At 40.4% G+C, this 22,098-nt stretch overlaps 1 protein-coding gene, 1 long non-coding RNA gene and 1 pseudogene across 3 annotated transcripts; 2 read left to right on the forward strand and 1 right to left on the reverse strand.

Annotated features, from left to right (window-relative positions):
• The first annotated feature begins 612 nt into the window (after positions 1 to 612).
• Positions 613 to 6,748, forward strand: LOC120442284. Its single transcript, XR_005614635.1, has 6 exons — positions 613 to 997; positions 2,162 to 2,332; positions 2,497 to 2,645; positions 2,954 to 3,094; positions 4,013 to 4,217; positions 5,105 to 6,748. It is a non-coding gene; the product is annotated as an uncharacterized LOC120442284 (long non-coding RNA).
• Positions 6,749 to 7,202: 454 nt separating this feature from the next.
• On the reverse strand, positions 7,203 to 10,983 carry LOC120442339 (annotated as a pseudogene).
• A 4,391-nt stretch (positions 10,984 to 15,374) lies between these two features.
• radx (RPA1 related single stranded DNA binding protein) lies at positions 15,375 to 22,047 on the forward strand. 2 transcript variants are annotated; one of them, XM_031752590.2, is made up of 15 exons: positions 15,375 to 16,404; positions 17,015 to 17,157; positions 17,256 to 17,448; positions 17,684 to 17,792; positions 18,172 to 18,269; positions 18,360 to 18,479; positions 18,566 to 18,661; positions 18,754 to 18,915; positions 19,076 to 19,233; positions 19,314 to 19,462; positions 19,560 to 19,607; positions 19,677 to 19,795; positions 19,875 to 20,111; positions 21,186 to 21,368; positions 21,470 to 22,047. In XM_031752590.2, exons 1-15 carry the CDS (start codon positions 15,816 to 15,818, stop codon positions 21,604 to 21,606), a joined length of 2,541 nt encoding a protein of 846 aa, XP_031608450.1. In that variant the 5' UTR covers positions 15,375 to 15,815; the 3' UTR covers positions 21,607 to 22,047. The 2 variants fall into 2 exon arrangements, with proteins under 2 accessions (XP_031608450.1, XP_031608452.1); XM_031752592.2 differs by lacking the exon at positions 19,560 to 19,607.
• Positions 22,048 to 22,098: the final 51 nt, after the last annotated feature.

Here is a 22,098-nt window from a genome sequence, read left to right on the forward strand (position 1 = left end):
ACTGCATTTAGCAGATGAAGCACGGCAAGGAAGAAATATGCTTTGAAACGAGTGTGAAAGACTGATAACTTTAGGATGCCAAGTCCTGATGCACACTTATATGTAGACCTTGCTGCCACTCTGACCACAGAACGTGTTTGTCCCCAGTGTGCTATAACCTTGCAACCAATGTTTTTTTTCTACCTTGTTTTTTTCTTTTGGGGTTATATTTACACTAATGTCATTTTTTACTAGCAATGATCCAAAGCTGTTCTGTGGATGTCGGCAACCAAATACCCTCTGATGTCTGTGTACGAGGAAACGGCCCAATCTGTTTGTGTGTAATGAACACAAATGTTACCCTGTACGTAATCTATATTAAACCAGAGGTGTGTTGATAAATATATATATATATATACATATACATAAGTAAGACGAGGGCTTGGTTTCTCCAAAGTTTCCTTTCTTTGTTTCTTCACGTGCCTGAGAGCAAAGAGAATTTTTGGATAAGAAGCTGCTGGGAAATCAAGCCCTCTGATCTGAGACCAGCCAGTGTTGCTGCTTCTCCAGTCTATATGACGCATCTTTTAAGCTGGTGTGATCACTCTGCTGCCCTCTACTGTTAGGAGTGGGCTCAGCATGGAGACGCATTAATTAGCGCTCAGCAGTATTACTTACTAGCACTATTATTAAAGGTCTTATTAGTATGAATGACCATATTCTTGACATTGGGAAGCGTGGGCTGCAGGGTTGAGAATGAATACATGATCAGTGTAGGATCAAACCTGACCAACGCTGCTTTGACTTTTTGTGTTTATTTTTTTAAAGAGATGAAATGTAGAGTTTGATGTATTTTGCACATGTTCTTCTGAAAGGTGAACCTAAGGGCTTTTCTGTACACACCTTCTTATTTTAATACCAACACCATTCGCCACTGCCCTCTGTGGAGAATGGGAGAAATGTGCTTGCACCTCAACCTATGGACTCGGACATTCAATCATCATCTTCCTAACTCAAGGTAACCTTATGGCTATGGATTAGTGTGGCTGCTCTACCAGGTGTAACAATGAAGTTTAACACCCAGGCATCCACGAAAAAAGAATTTCTGAAATGTAACGGAGTTAGAAGCTAGCTGAGAGTTAGCTCGCTAGTTTCCATCTAAATATAATATACCAGGTTCTGACTGAGGGATTTCTAAAACAAATTAAAAGGCACAGCTCTGCTATCACTTCTGACATACATGAAGACAGGAAAGTAAGCAGCAGTGATGTTTGTAGGGTTACTGAAGTTTGGCTAGCTGGTATATAGTGATGTGCTATGTGACTAGCGAAACAGCTATGTTAGCATAACATTAACGCAGTGATGAACGGGAACTTTTTTTCCACTGGATAAGAGTTAAGGTGAGGGTTCCTGATGGTTAGGGACAAATGCAGTGGCATGGCAGGATGCTGTAAACGGACCAAACTTCAGTCAAGAGAACAACTGAGATAATCCATCCACATAGGAGGTTAGTCATTAATGTGCTGCTGCATTGCCTGGGCTGTAGTTACATGGTAAGGTTTTAAAAACTGAGCTTTAAAATGAATAGTTGTAATAAAAACTGAGACAGGCCGACAGTGATCACTTACTTTTTGTAAGGGGCTTGTTGAGATTAAGTAGAACAAGTTACAAAGCATTAAAACATGTTAAAAACACAACAGCCTTATTAAACGCAGAGTAGTTTGGGCCCAGAAGTAGGATTCATCACGTCATCACTTAAAGACCGGATAGACGGTGGAGTTACTCATGTTTACTGTTGTTGCCACTTTCTAAATGTAGCAGGATGAATATTATATGTACTGGTTGATCCCACTTTTAGTCAGGCGCGTTTTGAGGAGAAATAACTTTGCTGGTTATCAAATTATCAGTATCTTTGGAAACATTTAATACATCGTGATGGTTTAAATGCTGAGTCGTTTTCTGTTGTAGAATTGATATTCATAATAATATTTAGACAGCGGCCCTATAGGTGTTTGCAGTTTTTGCAGTTTTACAAGCCCTCACGGTAAAAATATGGAATTAAATGTCACTAATGGGCTCTTCTCAAAAAACATCAGCGTCTGTGTCACACTGATTTTGATTAACTGACTTATTTTATTGTAATCAAACCTATTTTGATATTGTTGTCTTGTTTTTCCTTTAGCGAGGTGGTTTCCTTCCACTTGTAGCAGGACCAGTACGTCTGCCAGCTCCAGATAGAGCTCCAGTGACCAGGAAGACCTCAGCATTCGCCAATTCCTGCTGAATTACCGCAAACAGAAAGAACTGACAGAGGGCATTGGAATAGAGGATGATTATAACACTGAAGACCGAGGTAATAGGTCTGTCTAAGGGCCAGTGGAATATAAGCTATAGGCTGTAGTGGTGATTATTTTAGATTCAGAGTGTAGAGGAGTTGGATCATTGTAATTAAGAGTCATAGAAATCTGAACCTCACTGCTAAACCGGTGGTCTAACTGTACATGTGCTCCATTGCAGAGGTCCTTCCCCTTGAGTGTAAGGATGTGGAAGATATTGGTAGTCCTGATGTGAAAGCAGAGCTTCCCTCCCACCTCAGCATCACTAAGGATGTTATGGAGCGCTGCATTCATCTGCTGTCTGATCCCAGCCTCAGGCTCCGACTCAAGGTAGTTTTATGTCGAGTCAACTGTTGGACTAGTAACAAAAATAATCATTCTTGTGAGGGTAGGACCGCCAGCGTTGGTACAATTCATCCTGTCAGAATTGTGTGGATGACTGTTCACTGGTATAATGCTCATCAAGGAAAAACATTCAGTCTGGTCCAGGAGTGAAACAGAAATAAGTCTGTGCTGAAGTCGTGCCTGCTCAGGAGTTTGGGCTCTCAATGAAGACCTCAATAATTAGTTTCAGCTCACATATAATCAGGATCAAAACAGAGATAATTGTTAGGTGTGTTGTGCGTCTTTGTCTTTAGGTACTGGACGTGCTGGAGTTGTGCGTTCAGGTGCTGAGTGAGAGGGAAAATGAACTGCTGCCTATGGCTCATCGCTGCTGGCCAGCACTCCTGCAGAGACTCACAGCCGATGACCCATTAGCAGTCCTCAGAGCCTTCAGGGTAAGTAAAACAGACCTCTCTTTTCATTACGTGAGTCAAAAGTATTCAAGTCGTCTTTAGTTTTAAACTCTTAGTAGTGAAAGAATGAAAGATTACGCCCAACAACAGGCTTATTTCATTCAGAAATAGTTCTATTATTTTCTTCTTTGGGTTGTAATGTGAAGACTCTTGAAACTAACATTTCTTCTATCAGCACAGAAAAATCACTGTGGATGCCTTCTTAGAGGCTGCTTTTCAAACTGTCTCAGAGAATCACAAAGTAGGACTTTGGGATAAATGAAGCTGATAGTGTTTTGTGATCTTTGGTGCAAGTGTCCGCTGATTCAACTTGTGGGTGTAAATTAATAATAATAATGGATTGGATTTATATAGCGCTTTTCAAGGCACCCAAAGCGCTTTACAATGCCATTATTCATTCACGCTCACATTCATACACTGGTGGAGGCAAGCTACAGTTGTAGCCACAGCTGCCCTGGGGCAGACTGACAGAAGCGAGGCTGCCATATCGCGCCATCGGCCCCTCTGGCCAACACCAGTAGGCGTTAGGGTAAAGTGTCTTGCCGACCAGGACAGAAAGGCCGGGGATCGAACCGGCGACCTTCCAGTTACAGGTGCGCTTCCCAACCCCCTGAGCCACGGTCTCCCCCGGCTACTCGTCAGCTCCTGTCATCAGCTGGAATATTTTTAAATTTGTTATTCATATTTTCATTGATGAACTGACAAATACAGACACGTTAAGTCTGTAAACACTCATTTATTCACTCAGAGCTGCTGCTGGGAAATTGTTTCATCAGCTTTTGGATATATAGGAGTTTTGTAAATACTACAATTCATCCATGAGTACACAACGGGAAGGTTTTATTGAATTTTGACAGCTTGCTGCTTTTGTACATTACATTTTTGTACGTTACATGCCAGGTGCTGTGCGTGCTGGGTGAAACATGTGGGGACTTTGTGAGGAGGAGGGTTTCTAAAGAGGTTCTGCCCAAGCTGAGCGCCTCTCTGGCACGGCAGGCTCCGATCAGCGCCAAGGCTGGGCCTGTCTACACACACACCCTGGCCTAGAAACTGCAGCTGGCTGTATTGCAGGGGCTGGGCTGACTGTGCCAGAGACTGGATCTGGGTAAGAGAATAGAGACACAGTCCTCACAAACAGCACAGTTTTACCAAGACACAACATAGTGCATCATCCTGTAGAACTGTACCTGGGATCTGGCAATGATCAAAGCAGCCACAACATGGACAAATCAGAGCAAGACAACTATTCTTAGTATGACGCCTCACTTTATGGAGGTTGGTGCAACATGAAGCCCATTTATGTAAAACCACATTGAAGATAGATGACCTCTTATCTTATCTTATCTTATCTTATCTTATCTTATCTTATCTTATCAAAGCCTATTTGATCACAGGGCTGTAACTTTCTTGTAGGAATAAACTTTATGTTTCTACTTAAATGAATGAGTTATAGTCAGCTTTCTTCCTGTGAGTGAGACAACAGCAATACAAGTTTGTGTCTGTACATTAGTACAAAGATGAAGACGTCTCTATTAATATAGATGTCTAATATTAAAATTAGTTTGATCTGAATGTGATCTGTATATTTTATATATTTTATTTATTGTTTACTCTATTTAATTTGTAAAATATGTATACACACACACAAACACACACACACACACACGTCGAAAAACATATTTAGTATACACATCCAGTAATGCATACACTCTTATATTGTACATATATTTATTACTCTCAGATTTAGCCATTCTTATATTTTCCTTGTTCTTATGTTATTGTATTTTTGCACACCTCTCTTGCTTGTGAAGCTCGCACACAAGAATTTCACTCACATGTACTGTACCAGTGTACCTGCACATGTGATGTGACAATAAAAGTGATTTGTTGTTGATTTGTTTGTAGTGTTTCTCACTGGTTTTTGGGCGGTGGAGTAAAAGGGATTGGTTGGTGGCTGTTTCTAATGTTAGCCTTTTCTTTGTTTTCTTACAGGCAGGGTAAAGACATGGTGATAAATGAGTGTGTGGGCCATCTGCTGAGGACCAAGAGCTCAGGACACTCAGACGGGGGTGTCACAGCAGGAGTCACCGTGCTCCACAATCCTCTGCTGTTGTGAGATGTCCCACTCCTGCCTGCACATAGAAACCACAGTGAAGTCAAAGTTCCACCTGCACCTCCACCTGTTCTTGCAACAGCATGAAAACTGACAGAGGTGAGACAGCAGAAAAGTCTTTGTTTATTTTTGTAATGAGTTAAGGAATTAAGTGAAGAAGAGTGATTAAATAAATTGTTTCTTGCATTTTTGATTTAATGATTGTGTTTAGGATTATTTCAGAAACATGTTTAGAGGATCTTTGTAAGCCTGTATTTACTTTAAAAGAAGGGAAGCACTTCTTCATTCTACAGAAAAGGTGACACATTACAGATGAGTTCATAAAAAGTGTCTCTGTCACTCTTTCAAGGCTCTCTCACTTTTTCTTTTTTACTGGAACAGCATGGTAAAGTAGGCCTAGGCTGCCATCTTGTGGCAGTGTGTTGTTACTACAACATATGAAATTGTGTTTCTATTGGAAATATAATTCAGCGCCACCGAGCCGCTCTCTCAGTTACAAACTGAACCTGTTTTTTTTAGACAGATAAATCACTAAGCACAGTGAAGCTTTTGGTTTTGTAAAAGTGTTTCTTATTCAAAATGCATGTTGATTTTTATAAGGTTGAAGAGCAGTTAGCAGTGCATTCATGGACATCTTTAAACTATAAATTGAAGAATCTTTGGTCATGATGGCATGAACTAGAAACGTGAGCTCCAGGTGAGACTGCACAGAAGAACAAGTGTCCTTAAACTGCATCAACTGATGACTTCTTACAATTTTATTCTTATTCTAATCTTAATGTTTGGTTTATTTTGGTGTTTATTTGTTCCTGAGCAAATCAGTTTGGCTGAGATTAAAGTTCAGCTTCATAACCAGACTGTTTTATTTAATTTTAAAGTCTTACTTGGAGAGCTGTCAGTAGATTTTAAACTGAATATTTCACCTATCGTATCTCCTGATGAAAAATGTTCTCTTCTAATGTAAACAGCTGACTCTGAATTACATTTAACATTAAAATATTTTAATTCAGAAGGAACTATTTTCACCAGGAGCAGAAACAGCACGTTAATACTTGGAGATCCCAAAGGCTGCTCCAGAAACGATTAAAGTATATTTAAAATATTTGTTCAGTTCTTTTTCAAACCCCAGCAGCTTTCTGTTCTAAGTTTTGAGTCTCTACTAAAATTAAAATAAAAGCATTGTAACCTGTTTGTTTTTATTTAATAAACTGTACACTGTTATTATTAAGAGAGATTAAGCTTGTGTTTCTGTCATGCAGTGATTGTGCTTAACTGTATGAAGCTTATTAAACATTATGAAATATAGCACATGTAAAAGCCAATTCTGCCAAAGTGCTTAAAATACTTGTTTAAATTATCTTTTTTTTTTTTTTTTTTTAAAGAAATCTGCTTCATCTTGTGTAATTTTTTATATCATGTGTATTTCCATCACAACCTGCTGTGGTTTTATTTGGAAATGTTTTTATTGTTCCGTGCTGCACTCAGTGTGAATGTAGAGATTTGTGAATTTCACCAGTAATAAATGTTTTGGACCCTTTAAGGCTGAAAGCGTTTGTCACACTCATATCACAGATGTCTGACGTCATCTTGTCGGCCACACTGACTAAAGAACAAACAAACAAACAGCCCACCTGTAGCATTTCTACACATTGACCTCCACAGAAAAGTGTCAGTGTTAAAGGACCTACATGACATAAAGCAGGTCATTTTAATGTTGTTGCACACTGTTGTAGTAATGAATGTCCTAATGTGTATAATGTAAATAATAATGTGGATACTCAAATTGCAACTCAGTCTGAAGAATCTACAAACGGTGAGTGGAGATTTTTTACCTATTTTTTCTGAGAAATCATGGATGACATTAAACAGGCAGTTGCTATGCTTCTACGTTTAATGATGATTACTTAAACTGACCTGCATCATTTTACACTCAGTGGTCACATCACATCTTACTGCTGTCAAAGAGTTGGTTAACTTGGCCCAGGTCAGCAGTCATGCTTGCATAAGGACTGAAGCAGGCTTTGAAGTGTGCTCCTGCTGACAGGCCGCCTCCTCCACGGCTCTCTGTCCCTTCAGCAGGTCGATGCCAGCACTGGAAGCTCTTTCAGTCAGAAACCTTTGCTGACCAGCCAGTCCTTCAGCTCATATCGAAGTGACCTTTGACCTTCATGGTCGTGGTGACGTCATTGACCTGTGTAGGCAGCTCTTTCCCCATCACCTCCATCAGGTACTGCTTCACGTCCTTCTCTAGAGCCCAAATGCCACCCTCCCCTTTCCATATCAGCGTTAATTTCCGGTTGCTATTGGTTACATCAGTGTAAATCAGGATGTCGTGCACGCGGGAGCTGCAGATCATGTAGGGCAGAGGCGAAGTCGGGCAGATCCTGCAGCAAGCATCCAGCCTGATGGGGTAGGACCGGTGTATTTAGGCAGAGTGGGGATCCGCGATGGTGGGATGAGCCGCTCAACAGCTGAACTCTTCACTCTTGGTAAAATGTTGAAACTGTTTTGGGTTCTAATCATAGGAATAGACCGTTTTTAGGTTATGTAAAAAACTTTAAATTGGTCTGAATTGATCATAATGTGAACAAGATGTTGAAAAATCCTTCCTGAATACACATCTGAACAGACCCAACAGAGCACCTCAGTAAAGGACTTTAAATTCTTATCACTACAAAATTAAATAACTGGGCAAAGGACAGACGCAACAATATTGATGATTACAACCTCACAAAGAAAACAGAATGTATGTTGTATCACTCGACACTAGAGGGTATATTAGCTGTGCCAGTTGTTAGACTTGAAACAACAGCTTTAATGTCCACATTTTGACTTTAGTCTCAAAATGTACAGTTTGTTCACTGACCTTCTGTCCCTCACTGACTCAAGTGCCTCCAGATTTGAAACAACTACAGTTATTCAACCCTGTGGAAGTAACGCTGGCCCCCAGCACATGATGACAAAGTCAATGACAGTTAACAAAGTGATTAAAGTTACTTAGTGACTTTAAAGAGCAGGAGCAGTTTGGGGGGTGGGGGTGTCTCTCTTCTGTGTAGTAAAGACATGGCGAGAGGAAATGAATCTCAGATTGGTTGTTTGTGATTTTAATGAAAGGAAGCCAAATTACAGTGCTGGAACACGAGAAAACACGCCGATGCAGGACACTTGCAATACTTTGGGAGGTCACTTCAGTGCGCGCAATCCCTCAAAACTGGATGACACAAAGCATACAGATGTTGCACATTTTACTCCGTATTCATTCCTGCTGCCTTACTATTTATATTTTACTCTTGCACAGTCAGCATGCAACACCTATAATGTTGTTTTGCATGTACAATAAAAGGCTATTCTATTCTAATGTCATTTGCAAACACTGAAGCAGCTGTGTATTTATGTGGAACATTTTTAATAATTAGATCAACTAAAGATGATATTTCTGAACATTTTAAACCAGACCAATATCAACAATGTGAAGGATATTTACAGCATGCATTAAATTCATTGGACTGGATGTATCTACAGGGAGTGCAGAATTATTAGGCAAGTTGTATTTTTGAGGAATAATTTTATTATTGAACAACAACCATGTTCTCAATGAACCCAAAAAACTCATTAATATCAAAGCTGAATGTTTTTGGAAGTAGTTTTTAGTTTGTTTTTAGTTTTAGCTATTTTAGGGGGGATATCTGTGTGTGCAGGTGACTATTACTGTGGATAATTATTAGGCAACTTAACAAAAACAAATATATACCCATTTCAATTATTTATTTTACCAGTGAAACCAATATAACATCTCCACATTCACAAATATACATTTCTGACATTCAAAACAAAACAAAAACAAATCAGCGACCAATATAGCCACCTTTCTTTGCAAGGACACTCAAAAGCCTGCCATCCATGGATTCTGTCAGTGTTTTGATCTGTTCACCATCAACATTGCGTGCAGCAGCAACCACAGCCTCCCAGACACTGTTCAGAGAGGTGTACTGTTTTCCCTCCTTGTAAATCTCACATTTGATGATGGACCACAGGTTCTCAATGGGGTTCAGATCAGGTGAACAAGGAGGCCATGTCATTAGTTTTTCTTCTTTTATACCCTTTCTTGCCAGCCACGCTGTGGAGTACTTGGACGCGTGTGATGGAGCATTGTCCTGCATGAAAATCATGTTTTTCTTGAAGGATGCAGACTTCTTCCTGTACCACTGCTTGAAGAAGGTGTCTTCCAGAAACTGGCAGTAGGACTGGGAGTTGAGCTTGACTCCATCCTCAACCCGAAAAGGCCCACAAGCTCATCTTTGATGATACCAGCCGAAACCAGTACTCCACCTCCACCTTGCTGGCGTCTGAGTCGGACTGGAGCTCTCTGCCCTTTACCAATCCAGCCACGGGCCCATCAAGACTCACTCTCATTTCATCAGTCCATAAAACCTTAGAAAAATCAGTCTTGAGATATTTCTTGGCCCAGTCTTGACGTTTCAGCTTGTGTGTCTTGTTCAGTGGTGGTCGTCTTTCAGCCTTTCGTATCTTGGCCATGTCTCTGAGTATTGCACACCTTGTGCTTTAGGGCACTCCAGTGATGTTGCAGCTCTGAAATATGGCCAAACTGGTGGCAAGTGGCATCTTGGCAGCTGCACGCTTGATTTTTCTCAGTTCATGGGCAGTTATTTTGCGCCTTGGTTTTTCCACACGCTTCTTGCGACCCTGTTGACTATTTTGAATGAAACGCTTGATTGTTCGATGATCACGCTTCAGAAACTTTGCAATTTTAAGACTGCTGCATCCCTCTGCAAGATAGCTCACTATTTTTGACTTTTCTGAGCCTGTCAAGTCCTTCTTTTGACCCATTTTGCCAAAGGAAAGGAAGTTGCCTAATAATTATGCACACCTGATATAGGGTGTTGATGTCATTAGACCACACCCCTTCTCATTACAGAGATGCACATCACCTAATATGCTTAATTGGTAGTAGGCTTTCGAGCCTATACAGCTTGGCGTAAGACAACATGCATGAAGAGGATGATGTGGACAAAATACTCATTTGCCTAATAATTCTGCACTCCCTGTATGTGAGTACAGCTGCCCTTTTCAAATTATCTCTACATCATATGAGTTCATGATTCTAGCATTACAGAAAATGTCTTAAGTAATCCTTCTTAGCCACGGCTCACCAGATCGTTCAGCGGTGGCTAAGAAGGATCAGAATAGACATGATTCAGACTCTGACCGTCACCCCCGAAGAATAGGCCCCTGAAGAGAGACGCCTCAGACTCAGACCAGTCTCCTCCAAGGAGGCCCTCAGAAACCAAATAGGGCTCCGACTCCCAAACAGTCTCCACCCAGGGTGCGGCCACTGAGTAGAAGGGACTCAGATGGAGGTTTATCACCACCTCGTAGGCCAGGCCAGTCACAGGTAAGGAGTCTGTGTTGGAACAAAGAGTAATGTGAAATCTGATTCCGCTCAAATTACTGTGTTTTTCATTGTTTTGCTATTATACCCAGGGTCAAAGAATGCTATCTGGTGGAAAGACAGGCCTGGTTTCTGTGCATATTTTAAGGAAATAGCAAGAGGAGAACAAACAAACAAAAATCAATCAGCTACTTTAACTTTTCCTCAACTTTTCACTCTTGAGCTATTTTTACACCCATCGATGGAACGGCTTCATACGGCTTTGCATCTCATCTCAGCATATGATTTATTTTGTCATATTTTATTTAGTTCTAAAGTTCAACAATGAATTTCTACTGACTTACCCATTCATCATCTATGACTAAATGAATCCCGTAATGCTCAGATGTCAAATATCAATGCCAAATTCACCTCTCTGCTGTCATGTCAAATATCAATGCCAGACTCGCATTGATATTTACATATACACATGCACAAATACATATACAAATGTGTATAAACCAACAATAAAATAACTAATCTAAATCTTATATACAGAAAATACAGGATTACAGAAATGAAATGAATACCACAGAATGTACATAAGGTGCAGTTGCAGTCTAGCAGTTTGAAGCAGTGTGACAGTTCAATTGTTAAGGAGGGAGATGGCGAGGGGAAAGAAACCATTCTTGTGTCGGGTGGTCCTGGTCTGTAGGCTTCTATACCGTCTGCCAGAGGGCAGCAGGTCAAAAAGTCTGTGTCCAGGGTATGAGGGGTCTGTGATGATGTTCCCTGCCTGTTTCCTGGTTCTTGAGAGGTGCAGGTCCTGGACGAAGGGCAGGGGGGCGCCGATGATCTTTTCTGCTGCCCGTACAGTCCGCTGCAGTCTGCACCCGTCCTGTTTAGTGGCTGCACCATACCAGACTGTGATGGAGGAGCACAGGACAGACTCAATGACTGCAGTGTAGAACTGGATCAGCAGCTCCTGTGGAAGACTGTACTTCCAGTTGTCTCAGAAAGTACATCCTCTGCTGTGTCTGTTGATCTCCCACTTCAGGTCCTGGGAGATGGTGGTACCCAGGAACTTGAAGATTTCCACAGTAGCCACCGGGCTGTCTAATATGGTGAGGGGGAGCAGTGTTGAGTCTCCTGAAGTCACTTGTCATCTCTACAGTCTCATGTATTTTTATTCATTTCTTCATCTAAACACAATGACACACTTTAGTTTGCAGTAAGTTTATTGATTGGTTTAAATACATTTGTTCTATTTGTTAGTGCGCACATTTAGTTAACCTACATATTTATACCAATTTCTTTTTTTGCTTTGTGATTCTGACGAATCTTTGCTTCTTTAACGATTTCTTACCTGCCGTGATCCCTGGGAGTTGCCAGAATAAAGATGGTGGACTGCACCACCACTTCCTGCTGGAGGGGGGGAGAAAGTGTATTTTCTTTAGCTAAACGAGCTTTTGTATTTAACTAAATATTTGAGTTCAGGGTTTATTGTTTTTGATTTTCTTCTTTGGTGTTTAACTTATTAACTGGACTGTACTGCATCTTTTTTAACGGTTCTTGATTTTGTTGTTTAGTTACCCCTGTTGTGTCATAGTGACCTGATCAACCATTATATATACCAGGGGTCTCGAACTCCAGGCCTCGAGGGCCGGTGTCCTGCAGGCTTTAGATGTGTCCTTGATCCAACACAGCTGATTTAAATAGCTAAATTACCTCCTCAGCATGTCTTGAAGTTCTCCAGAGGCCTGGTAATGAACTAATCATTTGATTCAGGTGTGTTGACCCAGGGTGAGATCTAAAATCTGCAGGACACCGGCCCTCGAGGCCTGGAGTTCGAGACCCCTGATATATACCCTTGTGTGTCATTTCCTGTTTAGGTCAGTTATGTTTGTTTGGGCAGTCATTTCCTTCGTCACGTTCACAGTTCTTTGCCTGAGTTCAGTTTTGTTTCTTTGACCTCTTTTATGAGCTCAACATTTATTGTTTTTGTAAATGTAACTTTCTGGGTTAAATAAATAAAAAAACATATTTTTCTAATAATTCCTGTGACGACTCGTTTTTCAAATTGGTCCATAACAATGTGTATCTTTACATTTTGATAAAATGTATTTTTAATCCGGAAGAGATGAATTAAAATTAGATGGCACTTCAAAATAAATTGTGGATTTCCTTTGATAGCACTTGTTCATGACATCTCATTAAATAAAGGCATGTGTCTAGAACAACATTGTTATATTATAATATCCTGAGCTTGACCAGTGTATTTTTTTTTTAATAGTGCAACAAGATCACCTTCCAGATGAAATGACAAAATCATTGAACATTTTACATTTTTATTTAGGTTGTTTCTACCTTGACATGGCACTGAATAGTAAAGTTAGAATAAAATAGAATAGATCTTTATTGTCACTGTTACAATAAGAATGAAACACAGTTCAGCATCTCTCCGTTGAATCTAGATTTACATTCAGATTCTTTTAGGATAGGGGAAGATGATAAACCCCCTGCAGTTTCCTCTTGTTCTCCACAGTACAGCAGTTGAAGGCTCTCGATGGTGGAGCGGTAGAAGTTAATTAGCAGTCTCTGGGGTAATTGGGCCTGACGCAGCTTCCTGAGAAAGTACAGCCTTTGTTTTGCTTTTCCTACCTGGTGGAAAATGTTTGTGGACCAGGTAAGGTCGACCGAGATGTGGACTCCGAGGAACTTGGGACTGGGAAAAGTGAAACAGTGAGGATTCTGGGTACTCCTCCATAGATGAGGCTGAGCTGGACACAGAAGATGAAAATGTGGAAGTGCGGGCTCTTTCTCCACTTGTCCAGGAGTACCCAGATGAAGATTTTTGGGAGGGATGGAGAGCTGCCGTTGCTCCCGCTTTCTTTGCTCTCACTGCCTCACCAGAACCCTCGCAGAGCAGAACAGGCCACTCCCTTGATCTCCACAAAGAGGGACAGGGAAGAAGATTATGTAGAGCAGGTAAGTACAAAGAGACAAAGAGTGAGTTTGGAGCAGCACCCTGAAGAGCTGGCACTCTCAACCTCAGGCCTCACCTCAGCTCCATCAACATCTGGTCCTAGATCCTCTCATTACAGCGATGACAGCGACTCTGATTAAGGTCTGGTCTGCTGCACAACTGGAAACAATGGAAAAACCTTTGCATCTTGTAAGGTTGTCAGCGCCTTTGATAGTGTGTCACACCAGGGCTTGTTTCCAGGATCGCTTTTGCGACTGGCTGGGCTTACATTTATTTCTTTTGCCTTTGCATCCGAATGTTTTCATGTGCACCTAATGGCAGGAATTGGCCTTAGCATTGTGTGCCTTGTGGGTGTCTTGCTCCAGAATACTTATATCTTGACAGACGATTCAGCATCAAACAACTTTCCTTATACCTGCTGCTCAACTAGCAAAGGCTCTTTGTTATTTTGTTCCTTGTGTGGAATCAAACTTGAGATCAGCTGCTTCACACTGTACAGAGCAAGTTGCTGTATTCTATCTTTTAGTGATCTTCACTACTTATTTAGTGTGTATAACACTAACATATACTGCCAACTTGTTTTATTGGGGGGGGGGTTGTCCTAATTTGGAGCACTTGTGGTGAAAGACCAGTATATACACCTTTCGACCTTGTCTTTGCCAAGTGCACACAGTTTCCGTGCTTTTCTTCTCTGGGGTACAGATCACAGGTTTTCCTGGCCACACTGCATATGTGTCCAACTGACAAACATCAAAAACAAAATTCACTCTTTTATGTTTGTTTTTGGCTTCCAGCTCCTGAGGGAAATATTAGGCTGTTGTTTCCTGTTAAATTCTCCAGTGTTCACCAGCTAGTCTCTGTCTTGCTAATGTTAGGTTCTGAGTAGGTTTTGTAGAGTGAGATTTTTGTTTTTAAAGCATCTGTAGCTTTTATCATCTCATGAGTACATCTTTGACACAGAAGCCGACATGCTCAGTTTCTGAAGCTTCATTTTCCGTTTTCACATAAATAAATCTAATGAGATGCTGGAAAATGCAGACAGGTCTTTTTCATCCTGTCTTGTCTGCAGAGCAAATTTCAGGCAGGGATTTGATGAACCAAAGCCAATCTAGGGAGTAATACTGACGGCTGCACATCAAACACATTTTGGAAGGTAATGGTCATTTTTGTTCTGTTTATAGTTTTCTTTAACCATTAGCGAAGTGGTATTTTGTAATAGCTGAATGAGCTTATATCAGGAAGTTTTAGTCTGCTATGATATTTAAAAGAAATGAAATTGAATAGAAAGGCTCCTTTAGTGGTGTTTATGGAAGCTTCTGTCTGTCGTTGGGAAAAAAAACAGTCAAAATTTTGGGTTATCATTTAAAAATTCTGACTTAATAATTTCAAGTTATTTCCTCTAAGATTTGAATTACTAAATGGACATTTTGGGATAATCCCTGAAATTTTAACCTATGGACAACAAAACAAAATGCTATTTATTTATTTATTTTAATTTAATTTAATTTTCACTGGAGGAAACAAGTTTTTATACAAGGTGTTCTCTGTTATATACTATGATAGGAAATTAATTTTGGGGGAATGTATGTTTCATTTTATTGGGTGAGGACATATGAAACACGTGTCTCTAATGTGTAAAGTGCATATTCCTGTCAGTAAAATATAATACTCCTTAGTTCATGATTGTATTTTTAAAAACTACAAAATTACTCAAGGCGCAAGGCGCTCTGGTGACGTCATATCAAATGGTCCTTGTTCTGTAAAGCGCGGATTTTGAAAGCAGGAGTTTCCCTTTAGTACAGTAGGCAGTTCTTGTCGAAGTTATATTACATAATTTGACATGGCAGGGTTACACATATAAACTGCGTGTGTGTGTTAAGTGTGTTTCTTTGTATTTGTACATGTTTTGGTTTTCGAGGCTAATAGTGACGCCATCAAGCCGCGATGTTTGTAACGTTAGCTAACGTTAACTGCAACTTCACGGGTGAAGAAGCCTCCTGAAAATGCAATAAGTTGTGTATGACTCATTGCTTGTAAGATAAGCCTACTGTTGGGCGAACTCGGATAGTTTTTTTTCAGTAATGTTAAACGCATTTAGTTTAGTTTAGTTATTGCTAATACTAGCAAGACAACTTTAGCCAACAAGCTAACATGAGAGAGTGACAGAAGACGGCTAACTACTCGACCAACTAACTGCTTTAATTACACATCTGTGATGGAGGATAACTCATCTTCTTCTTCAGTGGTGAGTGGTGTCACTCAAGCGTCTTTCCTCCAGAAGACTTTGGAGCGGTTATCATCTACACAGAACTTGAAACTGAAAACTGAGGAGGCAGGTCCTGTCGCTGTCATCGCACTTCAGAGATACCTGTCCGAGCAAACCGAAGGGCAGCAGCTCGACAGCTACAGCTACGATGTGACAGTCACAGATGGAGTCTGGCGAGCTAAATGCTTCCTTCACCCCAGTTTGAATCATCTGGTGCACAGCAACAGCCTAAAGACCGGGTCTGACATCAGCATCACGCAGTGCTCCTTTGTTTACAACGAAAGGAGGCTGGGACATGGCTACATCTGCATTGAACAGCTCAGATGTGCTGCAAAAAGATCTGCTGTGCTGGCTCGTGTAAACACTGTCAGTTCACTGCCCATGCTGGTCAAGCAGGGAATGGAGAGGAGCGTGGTCCTGCAAAGTGATGTCCCCCTTCAGGTGAGCCGCAAACATTACCTGTCACTGTGGAACAACGACGACCCAGAGGGCGACATCTGGATGTCAGGATCCCCTTCAGCTGATACTGTGCTGGACGGTGAGATACTGCTATCTCAACCCCCCCTCTCACATTCTGTTGTTTATATCATTATTTTGTCACCTATAATTTATAACACTGCAGTGAACTTTGCTATTTGCAGGGGGAATTGATGCACTCATAAATAAGGAGGCAATTAAGTGGCTTAAAGGCAGGTGTATAACCAAAAATAATGTCCTCCATTGATTGATAGGTTGGTTTTGATTTATCTCCTAGACCTCAGAAAAAATAAAAGATTATAAATGACCATGACAGGAAAAGGCTTAACATGGGGAAATAACCTAAGGTATTAGATTTTGGAGGTGACTGTAGCTCAGGAGGTAGAGCAGGTCATCTACTAATCAGATGGTTGGAGATCCATGCCCATTGAGATCAAAGATCTCTTTTAAACAGGAGACCTGACCAACAGGGCAGCAACACAGATACTTAAAAACAGATGTAGATTGCATTAACAAAATTAAAACTTACTCACATAAAACACTTGCACACAGACAAAGTAAACATACAGAAATATATATGTTTCTATAAAATTAAAGTAAACAAAAGTTTTAGTTACTACTACTTTGTAGTAAAATTAACGGCGATGTCTGTAATGTCTTGTTTCCAACAGTGTCCAAGGTTACACTTCTTTCTAGCCTGGACTCATCCTTCAAAAACACGTGGAAGCCCCTCCCTCTCCTGGTGAAAATCATACACAAATCCAGGTTAAGGTATTATGGAAAGTTTGGCCTCAAGATTGATTACCCATACCAGGTGTGACGTGAACAAGATCTCAATTTTTTGTAATATACGTTCATGTTGTGACAGAGCATAGTTTAAATGTTTTCACCTTATATGTCATCATATTTCAGGCATACTTTGAAGTTGCTGACCAGAGTGGCACAATGTCCCTTGTGCTTTGGAACGAACTTTGTCCCGAGTTTTACCAGCGACTGAATGTTGGCACAGTGTTGTACCTCCAAAATTACACTCTGAAACAGAGTTATTCAAACCGGTCACGCCCCCAAATGGACCACCACAGAATGAAGACCTTTAACTCTGTTGGTATGTACGTAACTACTGATGATAATCAGTCATTTTTAAAAATATAGTAGCACTGTTTTCTGTGAAAAAAATTACCATATACTATCAATACACTATCTTAGAATCTGTATTTTCATATATAAATGATACATTTTCTGTTGATTTGTTTTGGTATTTATTCACCATTTATTGTTTACATGGTTTTTGTAAAAACCTATAAACTGTCGTCTGCATGTTGTTGTTTTTTTTTCCCAAGAAATCTGCCTGAACCCTCGCAACCCAGCTTCAGTCATCACCGTGGTCTCACCAAAGAGCATACTTCCTCAATGGGGACTGCCTGACATTTCCTACCAGTTCACTGCTCGGTAATGAATTAGAACCGTTTTAGTTAGTCTACTGTCTCACATGTATCTTTCTGTTAACTACACCTAAGGCATGGATTCAGTGCTGCAAGTTATGGTTTATGCATTACTGCAAACTACCGCATCATTTCTAACTTACAAACATCAATATATTTTGAACATTCCAGTCTAGAGTTTGCTTGATGAAGTCTAGTGTAGAAACATTGCAAATAAATCAGTTATTACAGTGTTTGGGAAATTTTATTACAGTGTATTTAGACAGTGTGCAGGACTCTATTTGCTGTTTGTCCCTATTCTACAAAAACTGTGTTTGTTTCTACAAAATGAAGTTGTTTTGAGTTTCGCCTAAACAACTGCTGCCTGATGTTTTTGATGCTCACAGGTCAGAGTTGGAGAAGCTGGCCAACAATTCAGCATGTGACATAATTGGTTTGGTGACATTTGTTGGCCGTGTTGAAAGAGTGAAGAGTAAAGGGAAAGGTAAGAAATGTTCTTATCTTGTCTGTTGCCTGGAAGTGGTTTTTGATAACTGAAAGAATTTATTTTGGTCGGTGGTGTTCACCTTTTTAGGTCCAGAAAAGTACTGGACGTATCGCTGGGTGCATGCAGTGGATGGAACATCTGACCATCCTTTTATTCTGGAGCTTTTTTCCACTTCTCAAGCAGAAATCTTCAGTCATATTTGTCCGAGTAAGTCAGCTGTGTCAAGTCTGCTGCCACACTGTAAGCATGCCAGTTTTTTTTTTTTTTTTTTAAATATATCCTCTATTCCATAGTGACCTACCTGGTTTGCACTCAGATGAGGGTTTGTCATGTGGAAGGCTCGTTGCCGTACCTCACAAGCAGCTGTGAGACTGAGACGTTCATCACAGGTTAGAACAATAAGCTGGAACAATAACTACCTGATAATGTGGCAAATTGATTGTGTAAGTGAACTGTAAATGATGTGTCTAAACAACAACAGGTTACCATAAAGGTCAGCCGTATGTGAATGACCCCAGAGTGAAGAGCTTCATCCAGTGGACCAAGACTCTGAAGGACAATGTTGTCCTCCAGAAAACAGCTGTTGGTGGCTATTACCGCTACCCTCGCCCCCCAGCGATGTTTACACAGTCAATGGCTGATGGTGTGTAGTTGCATGTTTGCGTACATTGTTTTTCAGATCACGTGTTACAGCTTTATTTCATAAAATATATCGCCTTACTCGTGTTTACATCTTTGTCCTGCAGCAAAAATGACTTAGTTTCATTGTCAGCATAGGTTCTGACTTTATTCTTTCCCTTCAGCTCAAGTTCCTCTGGTTGCTGCAGCTGATTTGAAGAGAGAGTTAGAAACCCTGCAGTACAGAGAACACAAGAAACTCGCAATCCAAGGTCAGATCGCAGTAGTGCAGTACATGGAAACCCCAAAGACTCCAGAGCCACAAGGACTAAAAGACAAAGAGGTGAACGACCTTATTTTAAATCGTCTTCCCAAAAGCAATTGCCATTAACAATATAAAACAAGTCAGCTGGTTTTCTGCAGGTGCCCAGTGCTTCCACTGATGTGTGTGATCAAACTGTGACGTACCCCAGTCATTCCTCAACAGCAAAGCAGACTTTAGTGGAGAGTTCAACGTCTCACTGTACTGACAGCAGCTCCGAGAGCAGAAGGAAAAGAAGAATTCAAATGAGGTAGGATTGACTGCGGACTTTCAGATTTTTGAACTTGATGCTGAGTCATTATTTAATTTTAACCCGCTCATTACATTTGATATAACATGTTTTCCAGTAAAACCACACAATCCTCCTTGAATTGCGGTAACATTCCAGCTAAAAGGTAACAACAACTCAGCAGGTAACACAACATTTATATATCAACCAGTCTGAGCTCATTTGTCTTCTGCAGGAACGCTGGATGTAAAAATACAGACGAGGGTGAAGAGCAGGCGGAAGAAGAGAGCAACTCTGCATTTGAGGAAGTTCAACAAGTGGGACTCAGTCTGGAAGGTGAAAATCCACATTCAGGTGAATTGCTGCACCTTAAATACACATCTAACTCTGCTTCCTGATATATTGCCATGCTGATATGTTTGTCTCTCACCAGACTCTAACGATTTATCATGGGAAAGCAGCAGCTGGGCGAAGCAACAACAAGAAGTGTCCGAGCATTTGTGTCAAGGCGGTCTGTGGCAGGACAGCATCTGTCGGAGGTTCACGCTTGATGAGAAGAACGTCCTGCTGCAGTGGAGTAACCTTCAGCCAACACGGTGGACACCACTGCGGACTGCTGACGCTCTCTCTCCTTTGCTTTGTCCAGGATACTACCACGTAACAATATTAGGTGAAGTAACCGAGTGGTGACACCCAAAACATAAAAACATACTCTTTGCTGTTCCTGCCACTTCAGCCTCAGTGGAATATCGTCTTATTTCCTGCATAATACTCTTTTTTTCTTTTTTTTAATGTCAGCAAACACTTTTTCTTTCTTAAATTTTCTTACTTTCTTTCTTATTAAGAGTCTCAACCAGACAAAAACCTTCGGTCTTATTCATTTAGTCCTGAATAGCCAAAGCAAACAGATCTTTATTATATTGCAGATGCGTCATCAGTGAGTCATTGTGAGCTGGAAACTCACTGTCAGTGGAAACACAATCACACAGTCAGAGGTCTGAGCCACCTTTAGAAAAGACCAGAATTTATATGATCTTGTATTATTAGGTTTGATCTGCTTCTTTTAACATTGCTCCTATGCCTTCTGGTCTACTTTAGTTGTATAGTTAAACATCGCTTTTACAATCACAGCATTGTGTAACCCTGGCTACACTGTCAGCTAGGTCTTCCTTCAGTTATGGATGAAGACCAACGTCTAGAAATGGTGTGAAAACAAAAATCTTTAATGATGACCAGCGCTTTTTTAATATTAGAAGAATGGTGATATATAAACCAATAAGGTAGACCTGCTAGACTTTTTCCTAACAATTAACAGTCAGGTCAACATATGCGCAAAATAGTGTCTCTAAGCCAAAAGCTCAGGCCTCAGACTCATTTTCAAACCATTTTTGCCTCTTTTAGCTGTATTTGATAAAGAAAGAGATATATGTCATATATCTCAGAGACACAGCTCAGACTGTGTGAGCTCTGTGAGCACAGGAGCCTTACCTACCCGCAGCCCAACCCTTTGTTTGACAAGGGAAGGCAATGAGAGGAAAGTTTACCTAAAGGGAGATGAAAGAAATCTTGTTTTATACTGTGGATCAACTGAGGGACTGAAGAAGGGGTCAGTATTAAAGAAATCAGAATTTCTTTGGACTATGAATCATGGAAAGCTTATCTAGTGGTAGTAGGAGTAAAAAAAATATACATTTGGAAATGAATTCCCACTTAACTTTTTTTTCTGTTTTTATTTCCCTGGCAGGCATTAACAAGCAGATAGCTGTTGATGCTGTGTATATTCCTGTTGTTAGCTCCAGCGAGCCACAGGCTGTGGGCCTTCCTCAGGATCCACATGGCAACACCATGCTGTCCTGCCTTTCATCTGGTTTCCTCTGTCCTCTCAGCAACACCGCCAACAACAGTGAAGAGACTCTTTCCAGTCCAGGTAGTCACTGTGGGGGAGACAACGTCCATTCAGGAAGCATTTGCTGACACATGCATCTTTTACACTTAATATTTAAAATGTGTGTTTTTTTTGTCCTGCAGAGGAAATCTTGGCAACTGCCAGTGAGCTTGAAGACACACATGTCGTGTGCATCCTTGACCTTTGTCACCTGGGGGGAGATAAGGTGGAAGTCATGATCAGCAAGGTGTACAGGTTGACGGAGGTTTCTCTTGACTAGAAGGTACACGAGAGCAAGCGCAGCATGTAAATATCAGCATTAATCATGTAACTTAACAGTTATTTAAAATAGAAGGAGCAATAGAAAGAGATTCCCTGTTATATGTACATTGAATGTTAAATAATTTATAACATTTTTTTAAATTACTTTAAGTGTATATTTTTACCATTAAAACATTTCCACAGGGAACAACTTTGTGGTGTGAAAATGAAAATGTGGCTTTTTTTTATTTTTTTTTGCACCAAGAACTCAAAGCTGATGAGAAATATCCCTCCTGATGGATAACTTTCTAAGTAAAACTCAGAATAACATGCATATGTTTAAAAATATTTATTTTGAAATATTTCACAATAATCAGGTTGATTTATTTTTTATAAATATTTCAGTATCATTATTAATATCAAGATATTTTCGAATGTAAACGCAATTTTCAAATTTCTTTTAAAACAATGTTAACAGTATCTTTTAAAGCTTATTTTGATGGTAAATACA

Source organism: Oreochromis aureus, linkage group 10 (assembly GCF_013358895.1).
Source record: "Oreochromis aureus strain Israel breed Guangdong linkage group 10, ZZ_aureus, whole genome shotgun sequence".
Lineage (NCBI taxonomy): Eukaryota > Metazoa > Chordata > Actinopteri > Cichliformes > Cichlidae > Oreochromis > Oreochromis aureus.

Excerpts from the sequence above, each read along its gene's own strand:
- radx (XM_031752590.2), top strand. The coding sequence starts at position 15,816 with ATGGAGGATAACTCATCTTCTTCTTCAGTGGTGAGTGGTGTCACTCAA. Across the intron at positions 18,916-19,075 it reads TACACAGTCAATGGCTGATG|CTCAAGTTCCTCTGGTTGCT; the intron begins GTGTGTAGTTGC and ends CTTTCCCTTCAG. Across the intron at positions 19,608-19,676 it reads GGTAACATTCCAGCTAAAAG|GAACGCTGGATGTAAAAATA; the intron begins GTAACAACAACT and ends TGTCTTCTGCAG.